At 41.7% G+C, this 16,621-nt stretch overlaps 1 protein-coding gene across 1 annotated transcript in view; it reads right to left on the reverse strand.

Annotated features, from left to right (window-relative positions):
- Window positions 1-16,621, reverse strand: part of kctd13 (potassium channel tetramerization domain containing 13) — a gene marked incomplete at both ends in the record, with an annotated part of 63,744 nt that overhangs the window by 38,414 nt on the left and 8,709 nt on the right. The window contains one exon of the mRNA XM_084326010.1: window positions 14,805-14,974. Coding sequence (XP_084182136.1) covers window positions 14,805-14,974 — 170 coding nt within the window. The remainder of the gene's footprint in view (window positions 1-14,804; window positions 14,975-16,621) is intronic.

Below are 16,621 nucleotides of genomic sequence, written 5' to 3' on the forward strand. Positions count from 1 at the left end.
CTGTAGAGAACACTGTATTAACCACACTGTTATAGACCTCTCTCTGTTTCTGTAGAGAACACTGTATTAACCACACTGTTATAGACCTCTCTCTGTTTCTGTAGAGAACACTGTATTAACCACACTGTTATAGACCTCTCTCTGTTTCTGTAGAGAACACTGTATTAACCACACTGTTATAGACCTCTCTCTGTTTCTGTAGAGAACACTGTATTAACCACACTGTTATAGACCTCTCTCTGTTTCTGTAGAGAACACTGTATTAACCACACTGTTATAGACCTCTCTCTGTTTCTGTAGAGAACACTGTATTAACCACACTGTTATAGACCTCTCTCTGTTTCTGTAGAGAACACTGTATTAACCACACTGTTATAGACCTCTCTCTGTTTCTGTAGAGAACACTGTATTAACCACACTGTTATAGACCTCTCTCTGTTTCTGTAGAGAACACTGTATTAACCACACTGTTATAGACCTCTCTCTGTTTCTGTAGAGAACACTGTATTAACCACACTGTTATAGACCTCTCTCTGTTTCTGTAGAGAACACTGTATTAACCACACTGTTATAGACCTCTCTCTGTTTCTGTAGAGAACACTGTATTAACCACACTGTTATAGACCTCTCTCTGTTTCTGTAGAGAACACTGTATTAACCACACTGTTATAGACCTCTCTCTGTTTCTGTAGAGAACACTGTATTAACCACACTGTTATAGACCTCTCTCTGTTTCTGTAGAGAACACTGTATTAACCACACTGTTATAGACCTCTCTCTGTTTCTGTAGAGAACACTGTATTAACCACACTGTTATAGACCTCTCTCTGTTTCTGTAGAGAACACTGTATTAACCACACTGTTATAGACCTCTCTCTGTTTCTGTAGAGAACACTGTATTAACCACACTGTTATAGACCTCTCTCTGTTTCTGTAGAGAACACTGTATTAACCACACTGTTATAGACCTCTCTCTGTTTCTGTAGAGAACACTGTATTAACCACACTGTTATAGACCTCTCTCTGTTTCTGTAGAGAACACTGTATTAACCACACTGTTATAGACCTCTCTCTGTTTCTGTAGAGAACACTGTATTAACCACACTGTTATAGACCTCTCTCTGTTTCTGTAGAGAACACTGTATTAACCACACTGTTATAGACCTCTCTCTGTTTCTGTAGAGAACACTGTATTAACCACACTGTTATAGACCTCTCTCTGTTTCTGTAGAGAACACTGTATTAACCACACTGTTATAGACCTCTCTCTGTTTCTGTAGAGAACACTGTATTAACCACACTGTTATAGACCTCTCTCTGTTTCTGTAGAGAACACTGTATTAACCACACTGTTATAGACCTCTCTCTGTTTCTGTAGAGAACACTGTATTAACCACACTGTTATAGACCTCTCTCTGTTTCTGTAGAGAACACTGTATTAACCACACTGTTATAGACCTCTCTCTGTTTCTGTAGAGAACACTGTATTAACCACACTGTTATAGACCTCTCTCTGTTTCTGTAGAGAACACTGTATTAACCACACTGTTATAGACCTCTCTCTGTTTCTGTAGAGAACACTGTATTAACCACACTGTTATAGACCTCTCTCTGTTTCTGTAGAGAACACTGTATTAACCACACTGTTATAGACCTCTCTCTGTTTCTGTAGAGAACACTGTATTAACCACACTGTTATAGACCTCTCTCTGTTTCTGTAGAGAACACTGTATTAACCACACTGTTATAGACCTCTCTCTGTTTCTGTAGAGAACACTGTATTAACCACACTGTTATAGACCTCTCTCTGTTTCTGTAGAGAACACTGTATTAACCACACTGTTATAGACCTCTCTCTGTTTCTGTAGAGAACACTGTATTAACCACACTGTTATAGACCTCTCTCTGTTTCTGTAGAGAACACTGTATTAACCACACTGTTATAGACCTCTCTCTGTTTCTGTAGAGAACACTGTATTAACCACACTGTTATAGACCTCTCTCTGTTTCTGTAGAGAACACTGTATTAACCACACTGTTATAGACCTCTCTCTGTTTCTGTAGAGAACACTGTATTAACCACACTGTTATAGACCTCTCTCTGTTTCTGTAGAGAACACTGTATTAACCACACTGTTATAGACCTCTCTCTGTTTCTGTAGAGAACACTGTATTAACCACACTGTTATAGACCTCTCTCTGTTTCTGTAGAGAACACTGTATTAACCACACTGTTATAGACCTCTCTCTGTTTCTGTAGAGAACACTGTATTAACCACACTGTTATAGACCTCTCTCTGTTTCTGTAGAGAACACTGTATTAACCACACTGTTATAGACCTCTCTCTGTTTCTGTAGAGAACACTGTATTAACCACACTGTTATAGACCTCTCTCTGTTTCTGTAGAGAACACTGTATTAACCACACTGTTATAGACCTCTCTCTGTTTCTGTAGAGAACACTGTATTAACCACACTGTTATAGACCTCTCTCTGTTTCTGTAGAGAACACTGTATTAACCACACTGTTATAGACCTCTCTCTGTTTCTGTAGAGAACACTGTATTAACCACACTGTTATAGACCTCTCTCTGTTTCTGTAGAGAACACTGTATTAACCACACTGTTATAGACCTCTCTCTGTTTCTGTAGAGAACACTGTATTAACCACACTGTTATAGACCTCTCTCTGTTTCTGTAGAGAACACTGTATTAACCACACTGTTATAGACCTCTCTCTGTTTCTGTAGAGAACACTGTATTAACCACACTGTTATAGACCTCTCTCTGTTTCTGTAGAGAACACTGTATTAACCACACTGTTATAGACCTCTCTCTGTTTCTGTAGAGAACACTGTATTAACCACACTGTTATAGACCTCTCTCTGTTTCTGTAGAGAACACTGTATTAACCACACTGTTATAGACCTCTCTCTGTTTCTGTAGAGAACACTGTATTAACCACACTGTTATAGACCTCTCTCTGTTTCTGTAGAGAACACTGTATTAACCACACTGTTATAGACCTCTCTCTGTTTCTGTAGAGAACACTGTATTAACCACACTGTTATAGACCTCTCTCTGTTTCTGTAGAGAACACTGTATTAACCACACTGTTATAGACCTCTCTCTGTTTCTGTAGAGAACACTGTATTAACCACACTGTTATAGACCTCTCTCTGTTTCTGTAGAGAACACTGTATTAACCACACTGTTATAGACCTCTCTCTGTTTCTGTAGAGAACACTGTATTAACCACACTGTTATAGACCTCTCTCTGTTTCTGTAGAGAACACTGTATTAACCACACTGTTATAGACCTCTCTCTGTTTCTGTAGAGAACACTGTATTAACCACACTGTTATAGACCTCTCTCTGTTTCTGTAGAGAACACTGTATTAACCACACTGTTATAGACCTCTCTCTGTTTCTGTAGAGAACACTGTATTAACCACACTGTTATAGACCTCTCTCTGTTTCTGTAGAGAACACTGTATTAACCACACTGTTATAGACCTCTCTCTGTTTCTGTAGAGAACACTGTATTAACCACACTGTTATAGACCTCTCTCTGTTTCTGTAGAGAACACTGTATTAACCACACTGTTATAGACCTCTCTCTGTTTCTGTAGAGAACACTGTATTAACCACACTGTTATAGACCTCTCTCTGTTTCTGTAGAGAACACTGTATTAACCACACTGTTATAGACCTCTCTCTGTTTCTGTAGAGAACACTGTATTAACCACACTGTTATAGACCTCTCTGTTTCTGTAGAGAACACTGTATTAACCACACTGTTATAGACCTCTCTGTTTCTGTAGAGAACACTGTATTAACCACACTGTTATAGACCTCTCTGTTTCTGTAGAGAACACTGTATTAACCACACTGTTATAGACCTCTCTGTTTCTGTAGAGAACACTGTATTAACCACACTGTTATAGACCTCTCTCTGTTTCTGTAGAGAACACTGTATTAACCACACTGTTATAGACCTCTCTCTGTTTCTGTAGAGAACACTGTATTAACCACACTGTTATAGACCTCTCTCTGTTTCTGTAGAGAACACTGTATTAACCACACTGTTATAGACCTCTCTCTGTTTCTGTAGAGAACACTGTATTAACCACACTGTTATAGACCTCTCTGTTTCTGTAGAGAACACTGTATTAACCACACTGTTATAGACCTCTCTCTGTTTCTGTAGAGAACACTGTATTAACCACACTGTTATAGACCTCTCTCTGTTTCTGTAGAGAACACTGTATTAACCACACTGTTATAGACCTCTCTCTGTTTCTGTAGAGAACACTGTATTAACCACACTGTTATAGACCTCTCTCTGTTTCTGTAGAGAACACTGTATTAACCACACTGTTATAGACCTCTCTCTGTTTCTGTAGAGAACACTGTATTAACCACACTGTTATAGACCTCTCTCTGTTTCTGTAGAGAACACTGTATTAACCACACTGTTATAGACCTCTCTCTGTTTCTGTAGAGAACACTGTATTAACCACACTGTTATAGACCTCTCTCTGTTTCTGTAGAGAACACTGTATTAACCACACTGTTATAGACCTCTCTCTGTTTCTGTAGAGAACACTGTATTAACCACACTGTTATAGACCTCTCTCTGTTTCTGTAGAGAACACTGTATTAACCACACTGTTATAGACCTCTCTCTGTTTCTGTAGAGAACACTGTATTAACCACACTGTTATAGACCTCTCTGTTTCTGTAGAGAACACTGTATTAACCACACTGTTATAGACCTCTCTGTTTCTGTAGAGAACACTGTATTAACCACACTGTTATAGACCTCTCTCTGTTTCTGTAGAGAACACTGTATTAACCACACTGTTATAGACCTCTCTCTGTTTCTGTAGAGAACACTGTATTAACCACACTGTTATAGACCTCTCTCTGTTTCTGTAGAGAACACTGTATTAACCACACTGTTATAGACCTCTCTCTGTTTCTGTAGAGAACACTGTATTAACCACACTGTTATAGACCTCTCTCTGTTTCTGTAGAGAACACTGTATTAACCACACTGTTATAGACCTCTCTCTGTTTCTGTAGAGAACACTGTATTAACCACACTGTTATAGACCTCTCTCTGTTTCTGTAGAGAACACTGTATTAACCACACTGTTATAGACCTCTCTCTGTTTCTGTAGAGAACACTGTATTAACCACACTGTTATAGACCTCTCTCTGTTTCTGTAGAGAACACTGTATTAACCACACTGTTATAGACCTCTCTCTGTTTCTGTAGAGAACACTGTATTAACCACACTGTTATAGACCTCTCTCTGTTTCTGTAGAGAACACTGTATTAACCACACTGTTATAGACCTCTCTCTGTTTCTGTAGAGAACACTGTATTAACCACACTGTTATAGACCTCTCTCTGTTTCTGTAGAGAACACTGTATTAACCACACTGTTATAGACCTCTCTCTGTTTCTGTAGAGAACACTGTATTAACCACACTGTTATAGACCTCTCTGTTTCTGTAGAGAACACTGTATTAACCACACTGTTATAGACCTCTCTCTGTTTCTGTAGAGAACACTGTATTAACCACACTGTTATAGACCTCTCTCTGTTTCTGTAGAGAACACTGTATTAACCACACTGTTATAGACCTCTCTCTGTTTCTGTAGAGAACACTGTATTAACCACACTGTTATAGACCTCTCTCTGTTTCTGTAGAGAACACTGTATTAACCACACTGTTATAGACCTCTCTCTGTTTCTGTAGAGAACACTGTATTAACCACACTGTTATAGACCTCTCTCTGTTTCTGTAGAGAACACTGTATTAACCACACTGTTATAGACCTCTCTCTGTTTCTGTAGAGAACACTGTATTAACCACACTGTTATAGACCTCTCTCTGTTTCTGTAGAGAACACTGTATTAACCACACTGTTATAGACCTCTCTCTGTTTCTGTAGAGAACACTGTATTAACCACACTGTTATAGACCTCTCTCTGTTTCTGTAGAGAACACTGTATTAACCACACTGTTATAGACCTCTCTCTGTTTCTGTAGAGAACACTGTATTAACCACACTGTTATAGACCTCTCTCTGTTTCTGTAGAGAACACTGTATTAACCACACTGTTATAGACCTCTCTCTGTTTCTGTAGAGAACACTGTATTAACCACACTGTTATAGACCTCTCTCTGTTTCTGTAGAGAACACTGTATTAACCACACTGTTATAGACCTCTCTCTGTTTCTGTAGAGAACACTGTATTAACCACACTGTTATAGACCTCTCTCTGTTTCTGTAGAGAACACTGTATTAACCACACTGTTATAGACCTCCCTCTGTTTCTGTAGAGAACACTGTATTAACCACACTGTTATAGACCTCTCTCTGTTTCTGTAGAGAACACTGTATTAACCACACTGTTATAGACCTCTCTCTGTTTCTGTAGAGAACACTGTATTAACCACACTGTTATAGACCTCTCTCTGTTTCTGTAGAGAACACTGTATTAACCACACTGTTATAGACCTCTCTCTGTTTCTGTAGAGAACACTGTATTAACCACACTGTTATAGACCTCTCTCTGTTTCTGTAGAGAACACTGTATTAACCACACTGTTATAGACCTCTCTCTGTTTCTGTAGAGAACACTGTATTAACCACACTGTTATAGACCTCTCTCTGTTTCTGTAGAGAACACTGTATTAACCACACTGTTATAGACCTCTCTCTGTTTCTGTAGAGAACACTGTATTAACCACACTGTTATAGACCTCTCTCTGTTTCTGTAGAGAACACTGTATTAACCACACTGTTATAGACCTCTCTCTGTTTCTGTAGAGAACACTGTATTAACCACACTGTTATAGACCTCTCTCTGTTTCTGTAGAGAACACTGTATTAACCACACTGTTATAGACCTCCCTCTGTTTCTGTTAGTTAGTTACCTGTATGTCTGACAGGCAGCAGTTAGTTACCTGTATGTCTGACAGCAGTTAGTTACCTGTATATCTGACAGCAGTTAGTTACCTGTATGTCTGACAGACAGCAGTGAGTTACCTGTATGTCTGACAGCAGTGAGTTACCTGTATGTCTGACAGCAGTTAGTTACCTGTATGTCTGACAGCAGTTAGTTACCTGTATGTCTGACAGCAGTTAGTTACCTGTATGTCTGACAGCAGTTAGTTACCTGTATGTCTGACAGGCAGCAGTTAGTTACCTGTATGTCTGACAGCAGTTAGTTACCTGTATGTCTGACAGCAGTGAGTTACCTGTATGTCTGACAGACAGCAGTTAGTTACCTGTATGTCTGACAGCAGTTAGTTACCTGTATGTCTGACAGCAGTGAGTTACCTGTATGTCTGACAGCAGTTAGTTACCTGTATGTCTGACAGCAGTTAGTTACCTGTATGTCTGACAGCAGTTAGTTACCTGTATGTCTGACAGCAGTGAGTTACCTGTATGTCTGACAGCAGTTAGTTACCTGTATGTCTGACAGCAGTGAGTTACCTGTATGTCTGACAGCAGTGAGTTACCTGTATGTCTGACAGCAGTTAGTTACCTGTATGTCTGACAGCAGTTAGTTACCTGTATGTCTGACAGCAGTTAGTTACCTGTATGTCTGACAGACAGCAGTTAGTTACCTGTATGTCTGACAGCAGTGAGTTACCTGTATGTCTGACAGCAGTTAGTTACCTGTATGTCTGACAGACAGCAGTTAGTTACCTGTATGTCTGACAGCAGTTAGTTACCTGTATGTCTGACAGCAGTTAGTTACCTGTATGTCTGACAGACAGCAGTTAGTTACCTGTATGTCTGACAGCAGTTAGTTACCTGTATGTCTGACAGCAGTTAGTTACCTGTATGTCTGACAGCAGTTAGTTACCTGTATGTCTGACAGGCAGCAGTGAGTTACCTGTATGTCTGACAGACAGCAGTTAGTTACCTGTATGTCTGACAGCAGTTAGTTACCTGTATGTCTGACAGACAGCAGTGAGTTACCTGTATGTCTGACAGCAGTTAGTTACCTGTATGTCTGACAGCAGTTAGTTACCTGTATGTCTGACAGCAGTTAGTTACCTGTATGTCTGACAGCAGTGAGTTACCTGTATGTCTGACAGACAGCAGTTAGTTACCTGTATGTCTGACAGCAGTTAGTTACCTGTATGTCTGACAGACAGCAGTTAGTTACCTGTATGTCTGACAGCAGTTAGTTACCTGTATGTCTGACAGCAGTTAGTTACCTGTATGTCTGACAGCAGTTAGTTACCTGTATGTCTGACAGCAGTTAGTTACCTGTATGTCTGACAGCAGTTAGTTACCTGTATGTCTGACAGCAGTTAGTTACCTGTATGTCTGACAGCAGTTAGTTACCTGTATGTCTGACAGGCAGCAGTTAGTTACCTGTATGTCTGACAGGCAGCAGTTAGTTACCTGTATGTCTGACAGCAGTTAGTTACCTGTATGTCTGACAGCAGTTAGTTACCTGTATGTCTGACAGCAGTTAGTTACCTGTATGTCTGACAGACAGCAGTTAGTTACCTGTATGTCTGACAGACAGCAGTGAGTTACCTGTATGTCTGACAGCAGTGAGTTACCTGTATGTCTGACAGCAGTGAGTTACCTGTATGTCTGACAGCAGTTAGTTACCTGTATGTCTGACAGCAGTTAGTTACCTGTATGTCTGACAGCAGTTAGTTACCTGTATGTCTGACAGCAGTTAGTTACCTGTATGTCTGACAGCAGTTAGTTACCTGTATGTCTGACAGCAGTGAGTTACCTGTATGTCTGACAGACAGCAGTTAGTTACCTGTATGTCTGACAGCAGTGAGTTACCTGTATGTCTGACAGCAGTGAGTTACCTGTATGTCTGACAGCAGTTAGTTACCTGTATGTCTGACAGCAGTTAGTTACCTGTATGTCTGACAGCAGTTAGTTACCTGTATGTCTGACAGACAGCAGTTAGTTACCTGTATGTCTGACAGACAGCAGTGAGTTACCTGTATGTCTGACAGCAGTTAGTTACCTGTATGTCTGACAGCAGTTAGTTACCTGTATGTCTGACAGCAGTTAGTTACCTGTATGTCTGACAGGCAGCAGTGAGTTACCTGTATGTCTGACAGCAGTTAGTTACCTGTATGTCTGACAGCAGTTAGTTACCTGTATGTCTGACAGACAGCAGTTAGTTACCTGTATGTCTGACAGGCAGCAGTTAGTTACCTGTATGTCTGACAGCAGTTAGTTACCTGTATGTCTGACAGGCAGCAGTGAGTTACCTGTATGTCTGACAGCAGTTAGTTACCTGTATGTCTGACAGCAGTTAGTTACCTGTATGTCTGACAGGCAGCAGTGAGTTACCTGTATGTCTGACAGCAGTTAGTTACCTGTATGTCTGACAGCAGTTAGTTACCTGTATGTCTGACAGACAGCAGTTAGTTACCTGTATGTCTGACAGGCAGCAGTTAGTTACCTGTATGTCTGACAGCAGTTAGTTACCTGTATGTCTGACAGGCAGCAGTGAGTTACCTGTATGTCTGACAGCAGTTAGTTACCTGTATGTCTGACAGCAGTTAGTTACCTGTATGTCTGACAGGCAGCAGTTAGTTACCTGTATGTCTGACAGGCAGCAGTTAGTTACCTGTATGTCTGACAGGCAGTTAGTTACCTGTATGTCTGACAGCAGTTAGTTACCTGTCTGACAGACAGCAGTGAGTTACCTGTATGTCTGACAGGCAGCAGTTAGTTACCTGTATGTCTGACAGCAGTTAGTTACCTGTATGTCTGACAGCAGTTAGTTACCTGTATGTCTGACAGCAGTGAGTTACCTGTATGTCTGACAGACAGCAGTGAGTTACCTGTATGTCTGACAGCAGTGAGTTACCTGTATGTCTGACAGACAGCAGTGAGTTACCTGTATGTCTGACAGGCAGCAGTTAGTTACCTGTATGTCTGACAGCAGTTAGTTACCTGTATGTCTGACAGACAGCAGTTAGTTACCTGTATGTCTGACAGCAGTGAGTTACCTGTATGTCTGACAGACAGCAGTGAGTTACCTGTATGTCTGACAGACAGCAGTGAGTTACCTGTATGTCTGACAGCAGTGAGTTACCTGTATGTCTGACAGACAGCAGTTAGTTACCTGTATGTCTGACAGACAGCAGTGAGTTACCTGTATGTCTGACAGACAGCAGTGAGTTACCTGTATGTCTGACAGACAGCAGTTAGTTACCTGTATGTCTGACAGCAGTTAGTTACCTGTATGTCTGACAGACAGCAGTTAGTTACCTGTATATCTGACAGCAGTTAGTTACCTGTATGTCTGACAGCAGTGAGTTACCTGTATGTCTGACAGCAGTTAGTTACCTGTATGTCTGACAGCAGTTAGTTACCTGTATGTCTGACAGCAGTTAGTTACCTGTATGTCTGACAGCAGTTAGTTACCTGTATGTCTGACAGACAGCAGTTAGTTACCTGTATGTCTGACAGCAGTTAGTTACCTGTATGTCTGACAGCAGTTAGTTACCTGTATGTCTGACAGCAGTTAGTTACCTGTATGTCTGACAGCAGTTAGTTACCTGTATGTCTGACAGACAGCAGTTAGTTACCTGTATGTCTGACAGCAGTTAGTTACCTGTATGTCTGACAGCAGTTAGTTACCTGTATGTCTGACAGCAGTTAGTTACCTGTATGTCTGACAGCAGTGAGTTACCTGTATGTCTGACAGACAGCAGTTAGTTACCTGTATGTCTGACAGACAGCAGTTAGTTACCTGTATGTCTGACAGCAGTGAGTTACCTGTATGTCTGACAGACAGCAGTTAGTTACCTGTATGTCTGACAGCAGTTAGTTACCTGTATGTCTGACAGCAGTTAGTTACCTGTATGTCTGACAGCAGTTAGTTACCTGTATGTCTGACAGCAGTGAGTTACCTGTATGTCTGACAGCAGTTAGTTACCTGTATGTCTGACAGCAGTTAGTTACCTGTATGTCTGACAGCAGTTAGTTACCTGTATGTCTGACAGACAGCAGTTAGTTACCTGTATGTCTGACAGCAGTGAGTTACCTGTATGTCTGACAGCAGTGAGTTACCTGTATGTCTGACAGCAGTTAGTTACCTGTATGTCTGACAGCAGTTAGTTACCTGTATGTCTGACAGCAGTTAGTTACCTGTATGTCTGACAGGCAGCAGTGAGTTACATGTATGTCTGACAGCAGTTAGTTACCTGTATGTCTGACAGACAGCAGTGAGTTACCTGTATGTCTGACAGCAGTGAGTTACCTGTATGTCTGACAGCAGTGAGTTACCTGTATGTCTGACAGACAGCAGTGAGTTACCTGTATGTCTGACAGCAGTGAGTTACCTGTATGTCTGACAGGCAGCAGTTAGTTACCTGTATGTCTGACAGCAGTTAGTTACCTGTATGTCTGACAGACAGCAGTTAGTTACCTGTATGTCTGACAGACAGCAGTTAGTTACCTGTATGTCTGACAGCAGTGAGTTACCTGTATGTCTGACAGCAGTTAGTTACCTGTATGTCTGACAGCAGTGAGTTACCTGTATGTCTGACAGCAGTGAGTTACCTGTATGTCTGACAGCAGTGAGTTACCTGTATGTCTGACAGACAGCAGTGAGTTACCTGTATGTCTGACAGCAGTTAGTTACCTGTATGTCTGACAGCAGTTAGTTACCTGTATGTCTGACAGCAGTTAGTTACCTGTATGTCTGACAGCAGTTAGTTACCTGTATGTCTGACAGCAGTTAGTTACCTGTATGTCTGACAGACAGCAGTTAGTTACCTGTATGTCTGACAGACAGCAGTTAGTTACCTGTATGTCTGACAGACAGCAGTTAGTTACCTGTATGTCTGACAGCAGTTAGTTACCTGTATGTCTGACAGCAGTTAGTTACCTGTATGTCTGACAGCAGTTAGTTACCTGTATGTCTGACAGCAGTTAGTTACCTGTATGTCTGACAGACAGCAGTTAGTTACCTGTATGTCTGACAGCAGTTAGTTACCTGTATGTCTGACAGCAGTTAGTTACCTGTATGTCTGACAGACAGCAGTTAGTTACCTGTATGTCTGACAGGCAGCAGTTAGTTACCTGTATGTCTGACAGCAGTTAGTTACCTGTATGTCTGACAGCAGTTAGTTACCTGTATGTCTGACAGCAGTTAGTTACCTGTATGTCTGACAGCAGTTAGTTACCTGTATGTCTGACAGCAGTTAGTTACCTGTATGTCTGACAGACAGCAGTGAGTTACCTGTATGTCTGACAGCAGTTAGTTACCTGTATGTCTGACAGCAGTTAGTTACCTGTATGTCTGACAGCAGTTAGTTACCTGTATGTCTGACAGCAGTTAGTTACCTGTATGTCTGACAGACAGCAGTTAGTTACCTGTATGTCTGACAGGCAGCAGTTAGTTACCTGTATGTCTGACAGCAGTTAGTTACCTGTATGTCTGACAGACAGCAGTGAGTTACCTGTATGTCTGACAGCAGTGAGTTACCTGTATGTCTGACAGGCAGCAGTTAGTTACCTGTATGTCTGACAGGCAGCAGTTAGTTACCTGTATGTCTGACAGGCAGCAGTTAGTTACCTGTATGTCTGACAGGCAGCAGTTAGTTACCTGTATGTCTGACAGCAGTTAGTTACCTGTATGTCTGACAGCAGTTAGTTACCTGTATGTCTGACAGCAGTTAGTTACCTGTATGTCTGACAGCAGTTAGTTACCTGTATGTCTGACAGCAGTTAGTTACCTGTATGTCTGACAGACAGCAGTTAGTTACCTGTATGTCTGACAGACAGCAGTTAGTTACCTGTATGTCTGACAGACAGCAGTTAGTTACCTGTATGTCTGACAGCAGTGAGTTACCTGTATGTCTGACAGCAGTTAGTTACCTGTATGTCTGACAGCAGTGAGTTACCTGTATGTCTGACAGCAGTGAGTTACCTGTATGTCTGACAGCAGTGAGTTACCTGTATGTCTGACAGACAGCAGTGAGTTACCTGTATGTCTGACAGCAGTTAGTTACCTGTATGTCTGACAGCAGTTAGTTACCTGTATGTCTGACAGCAGTTAGTTACCTGTATGTCTGACAGCAGTTAGTTACCTGTATGTCTGACAGCAGTTAGTTACCTGTATGTCTGACAGCAGTTAGTTACCTGTATGTCTGACAGGCAGCAGTTAGTTACCTGTATGTCTGACAGACAGCAGTTAGTTACCTGTATGTCTGACAGCAGTTAGTTACCTGTATGTCTGACAGCAGTTAGTTACCTGTATGTCTGACAGCAGTTAGTTACCTGTATGTCTGACAGACAGCAGTTAGTTACCTGTATGTCTGACAGACAGCAGTTAGTTACCTGTATGTCTGACAGACAGCAGTTAGTTACCTGTATGTCTGACAGCAGTTAGTTACCTGTATGTCTGACAGCAGTTAGTTACCTGTATGTCTGACAGGCAGCAGTTAGTTACCTGTATGTCTGACAGACAGCAGTTAGTTACCTGTATGTCTGACAGACAGCAGTGAGTTACCTGTATGTCTGACAGCAGTTAGTTACCTGTATGTCTGACAGCAGTTAGTTACCTGTATGTCTGACAGACAGCAGTGAGTTACCTGTATGTCTGACAGGCAGCAGTTAGTTACCTGTATGTCTGACAGGCAGCAGTTAGTTACCTGTATGTCTGACAGCAGTTAGTTACCTGTATGTCTGACAGCAGTTAGTTACCTGTATGTCTGACAGACAGCAGTTAGTTACCTGTATGTCTGACAGGCAGCAGTTAGTTACCTGTATGTCTGACAGCAGTGAGTTACCTGTATGTCTGACAGGCAGCAGTGAGTTACCTGTATGTCTGACAGGCAGCAGTTAGTTACCTGTATGTCTGACAGCAGTGAGTTACCTGTATATCTGACAGCAGTTAGTTACCTGTATGTCTGACAGCAGTTAGTTACCTGTATGTCTGACAGCAGTTAGTTACCTGTATGTCTGACAGCAGTTAGTTACCTGTATGTCTGACAGACAGCAGTTAGTTACCTGTATGTCTGACAGCAGTTAGTTACCTGTATGTCTGACAGCAGTTAGTTACCTGTATGTCTGACAGCAGTTAGTTACCTGTATGTCTGACAGACAGCAGTTAGTTACCTGTATGTCTGACAGACAGCAGTTAGTTACCTGTATGTCTGACAGACAGCAGTGAGTTACCTGTATGTCTGACAGACAGCAGTTAGTTACCTGTATGTCTGACAGCAGTTAGTTACCTGTATGTCTGACAGCAGTTAGTTACCTGTATGTCTGACAGGCAGCAGTTAGTTACCTGTATGTCTGACAGCAGTTAGTTACCTGTATGTCTGACAGCAGTTAGTTACCTGTATGTCTGACAGCAGTTAGTTACCTGTATGTCTGACAGGCAGCAGTTAGTTACCTGTATGTCTGACAGCAGTTAGTTACCTGTATGTCTGACAGCAGTGAGTTACCTGTATGTCTGACAGCAGTTAGTTACCTGTATGTCTGACAGCAGTTAGTTACCTGTATGTCTGACAGCAGTTAGTTACCTGTATGTCTGACAGACAGCAGTGAGTTACCTGTATGTCTGACAGCAGTGAGTTACCTGTATGTCTGACAGCAGTTAGTTACCTGTATGTCTGACAGCAGTTAGTTACCTGTATGTCTGACAGCAGTTAGTTACCTGTATGTCTGACAGCAGTTAGTTACCTGTATGTCTGACAGGCAGCAGTTAGTTACCTGTATGTCTGACAGCAGTTAGTTACCTGTATGTCTGACAGCAGTTAGTTACCTGTATGTCTGACAGGCAGTGCTGCACCAGGCCCTGGACCCCGTAGTACTGAGCCTCCTTCAGGACCTCCTCCAGCTCCTTGGGGGCCTCAGGAAGTGGTACTGATCCGTCTCGCAGGAAGTTTAAAACCAGTCCAAAATGGTGGCCACACCTATCCAACACCACCCAGCCTATGAAAGAGAGAATAATCTTTAAGGAAATCCGCATGCCGCGATACCTTACTTTGCCACAGGTGGGAGCCAACCACCTCCTAGATTGTGCCATTAATCAGATGACAATTTCACAAACAAAGATCCAATGTGCCCGATGGGTTTTTAGATGCGTGAGAGAACATGTGACCTTCATTAAAAGATGGAGAGAACAGAGCTCTGACCTTCATTAAAAGATGGAGAGAACAGCGCTCTGACCTTCATTAAAAGATGGAGAGAACAGAGCTCTGACCCTCATTAAAAGATGGAGAGAACAGCGCTCTGACCTTCATTAAAAGATGGAGAGAACAGAGCTCTGACCTTCATTAAAAGATGGAGAGAACAGAGCTCTGACCTTCATTAAAAGATGGAGAGAACAGAGCTCTGACCTTCATTAAAAGATGGAGAGAACAGAGCTCTGACCTTCATTAAAAGATGGAGAGAACAGCGCTCTGACCTTCATTAAAAGATGGAGAGAACAGCGCTCTGACCTTCATTAAAAGATGGAGAGAACAGAGCTCTGACCTTCATTAAAAGATGGAGAGAACAGCGCTCTGACCTTCATTAAAAGATGGAGAGAACAGAGCTCTGACCTTCATTAAAAGATGGAGAGAACAGAGCTCTGACCCTCATTAAAAGATGGAGAGAACAGAGCTCTGACCTTCATTAAAAGATGGAGAGAACAGAGCTCTGACCTTCATTAAAAGATGGAGAGAACAGAGCTCTGACCCTCATTAAAAGATGGAGAGAACAGAGCTCTGACCTTCATTAAAAGATGGAGAGAACAGAGCTCTGACCCTCATTAAAAGATGGAGAGAACAGCGCTCTGACCTTCATTAAAAGATGGAGAGAACAGAGCTCTGACCTTCATTAAAAGATGGAGAGAACAGAGCTCTGACCTTCATTAAAAGATGGAGAGAACAGCGCTCTGACCTTCATTAAAAGATGGAGAGAACAGAGCTCTGACCCTCATTAAAAGATGGAGAGAACAGAGCTCTGACCTTCATTAAAAGATGGAGAGAACAGCGCTCTGACCTTCATTAAAAGATGGAGAGAACAGAGCTCTGACCTTCATTAAAAGATGGAGAGAACAGAGCTCTGACCTTCATTAAAAGATGGAGAACAGAGCTCTGACCTTCATTAAAAGATGGAGAGAACAGAGCTCTGACCTTCATTAAAAGATGGAGAACAGAGCTCTGACCTTCATTAAAAGATGGAGAGAACAGAGCTCTGACCTTCATTAAAAGATGGAGAGAACAGCGCTCTGACCTTCATTAAAAGATGGAGAGAACAGAGCTCTGACCTTCATTAAAAGATGGAGAGAACAGAGCTCTGACCTTCATTAAAAGATGGAGAGAACAGAGCTCTGACCTTCATTAAAAGATGGAGAGAACAGAGCTCTGACCTTCATTAAAAGATGGAGAGAACAGAGCTCTGACCTTCATTAAAAGATGGAGAGAACAGAGCTCTGACCTTCATTAAAAGATGGAGAGAACAGAGCTCTGACCCTCATTAAAAGATGGAGAGAACAGAGCTCTGACCTTCATTAAAAGATGGAGAGAACAGCGCTCTGACCTTCATTAAAAGATGGAGAGAACAGAGCTCTGACCTTCATTAAAAGATGGAGAG

The sequence above is a fragment of the Notolepis coatsorum genome (genome assembly GCF_963971535.1).
Source record: "Notolepis coatsorum genome assembly, chromosome: 12".
Taxonomy (NCBI): Eukaryota; Metazoa; Chordata; class Actinopteri; order Aulopiformes; family Paralepididae; genus Notolepis; species Notolepis coatsorum.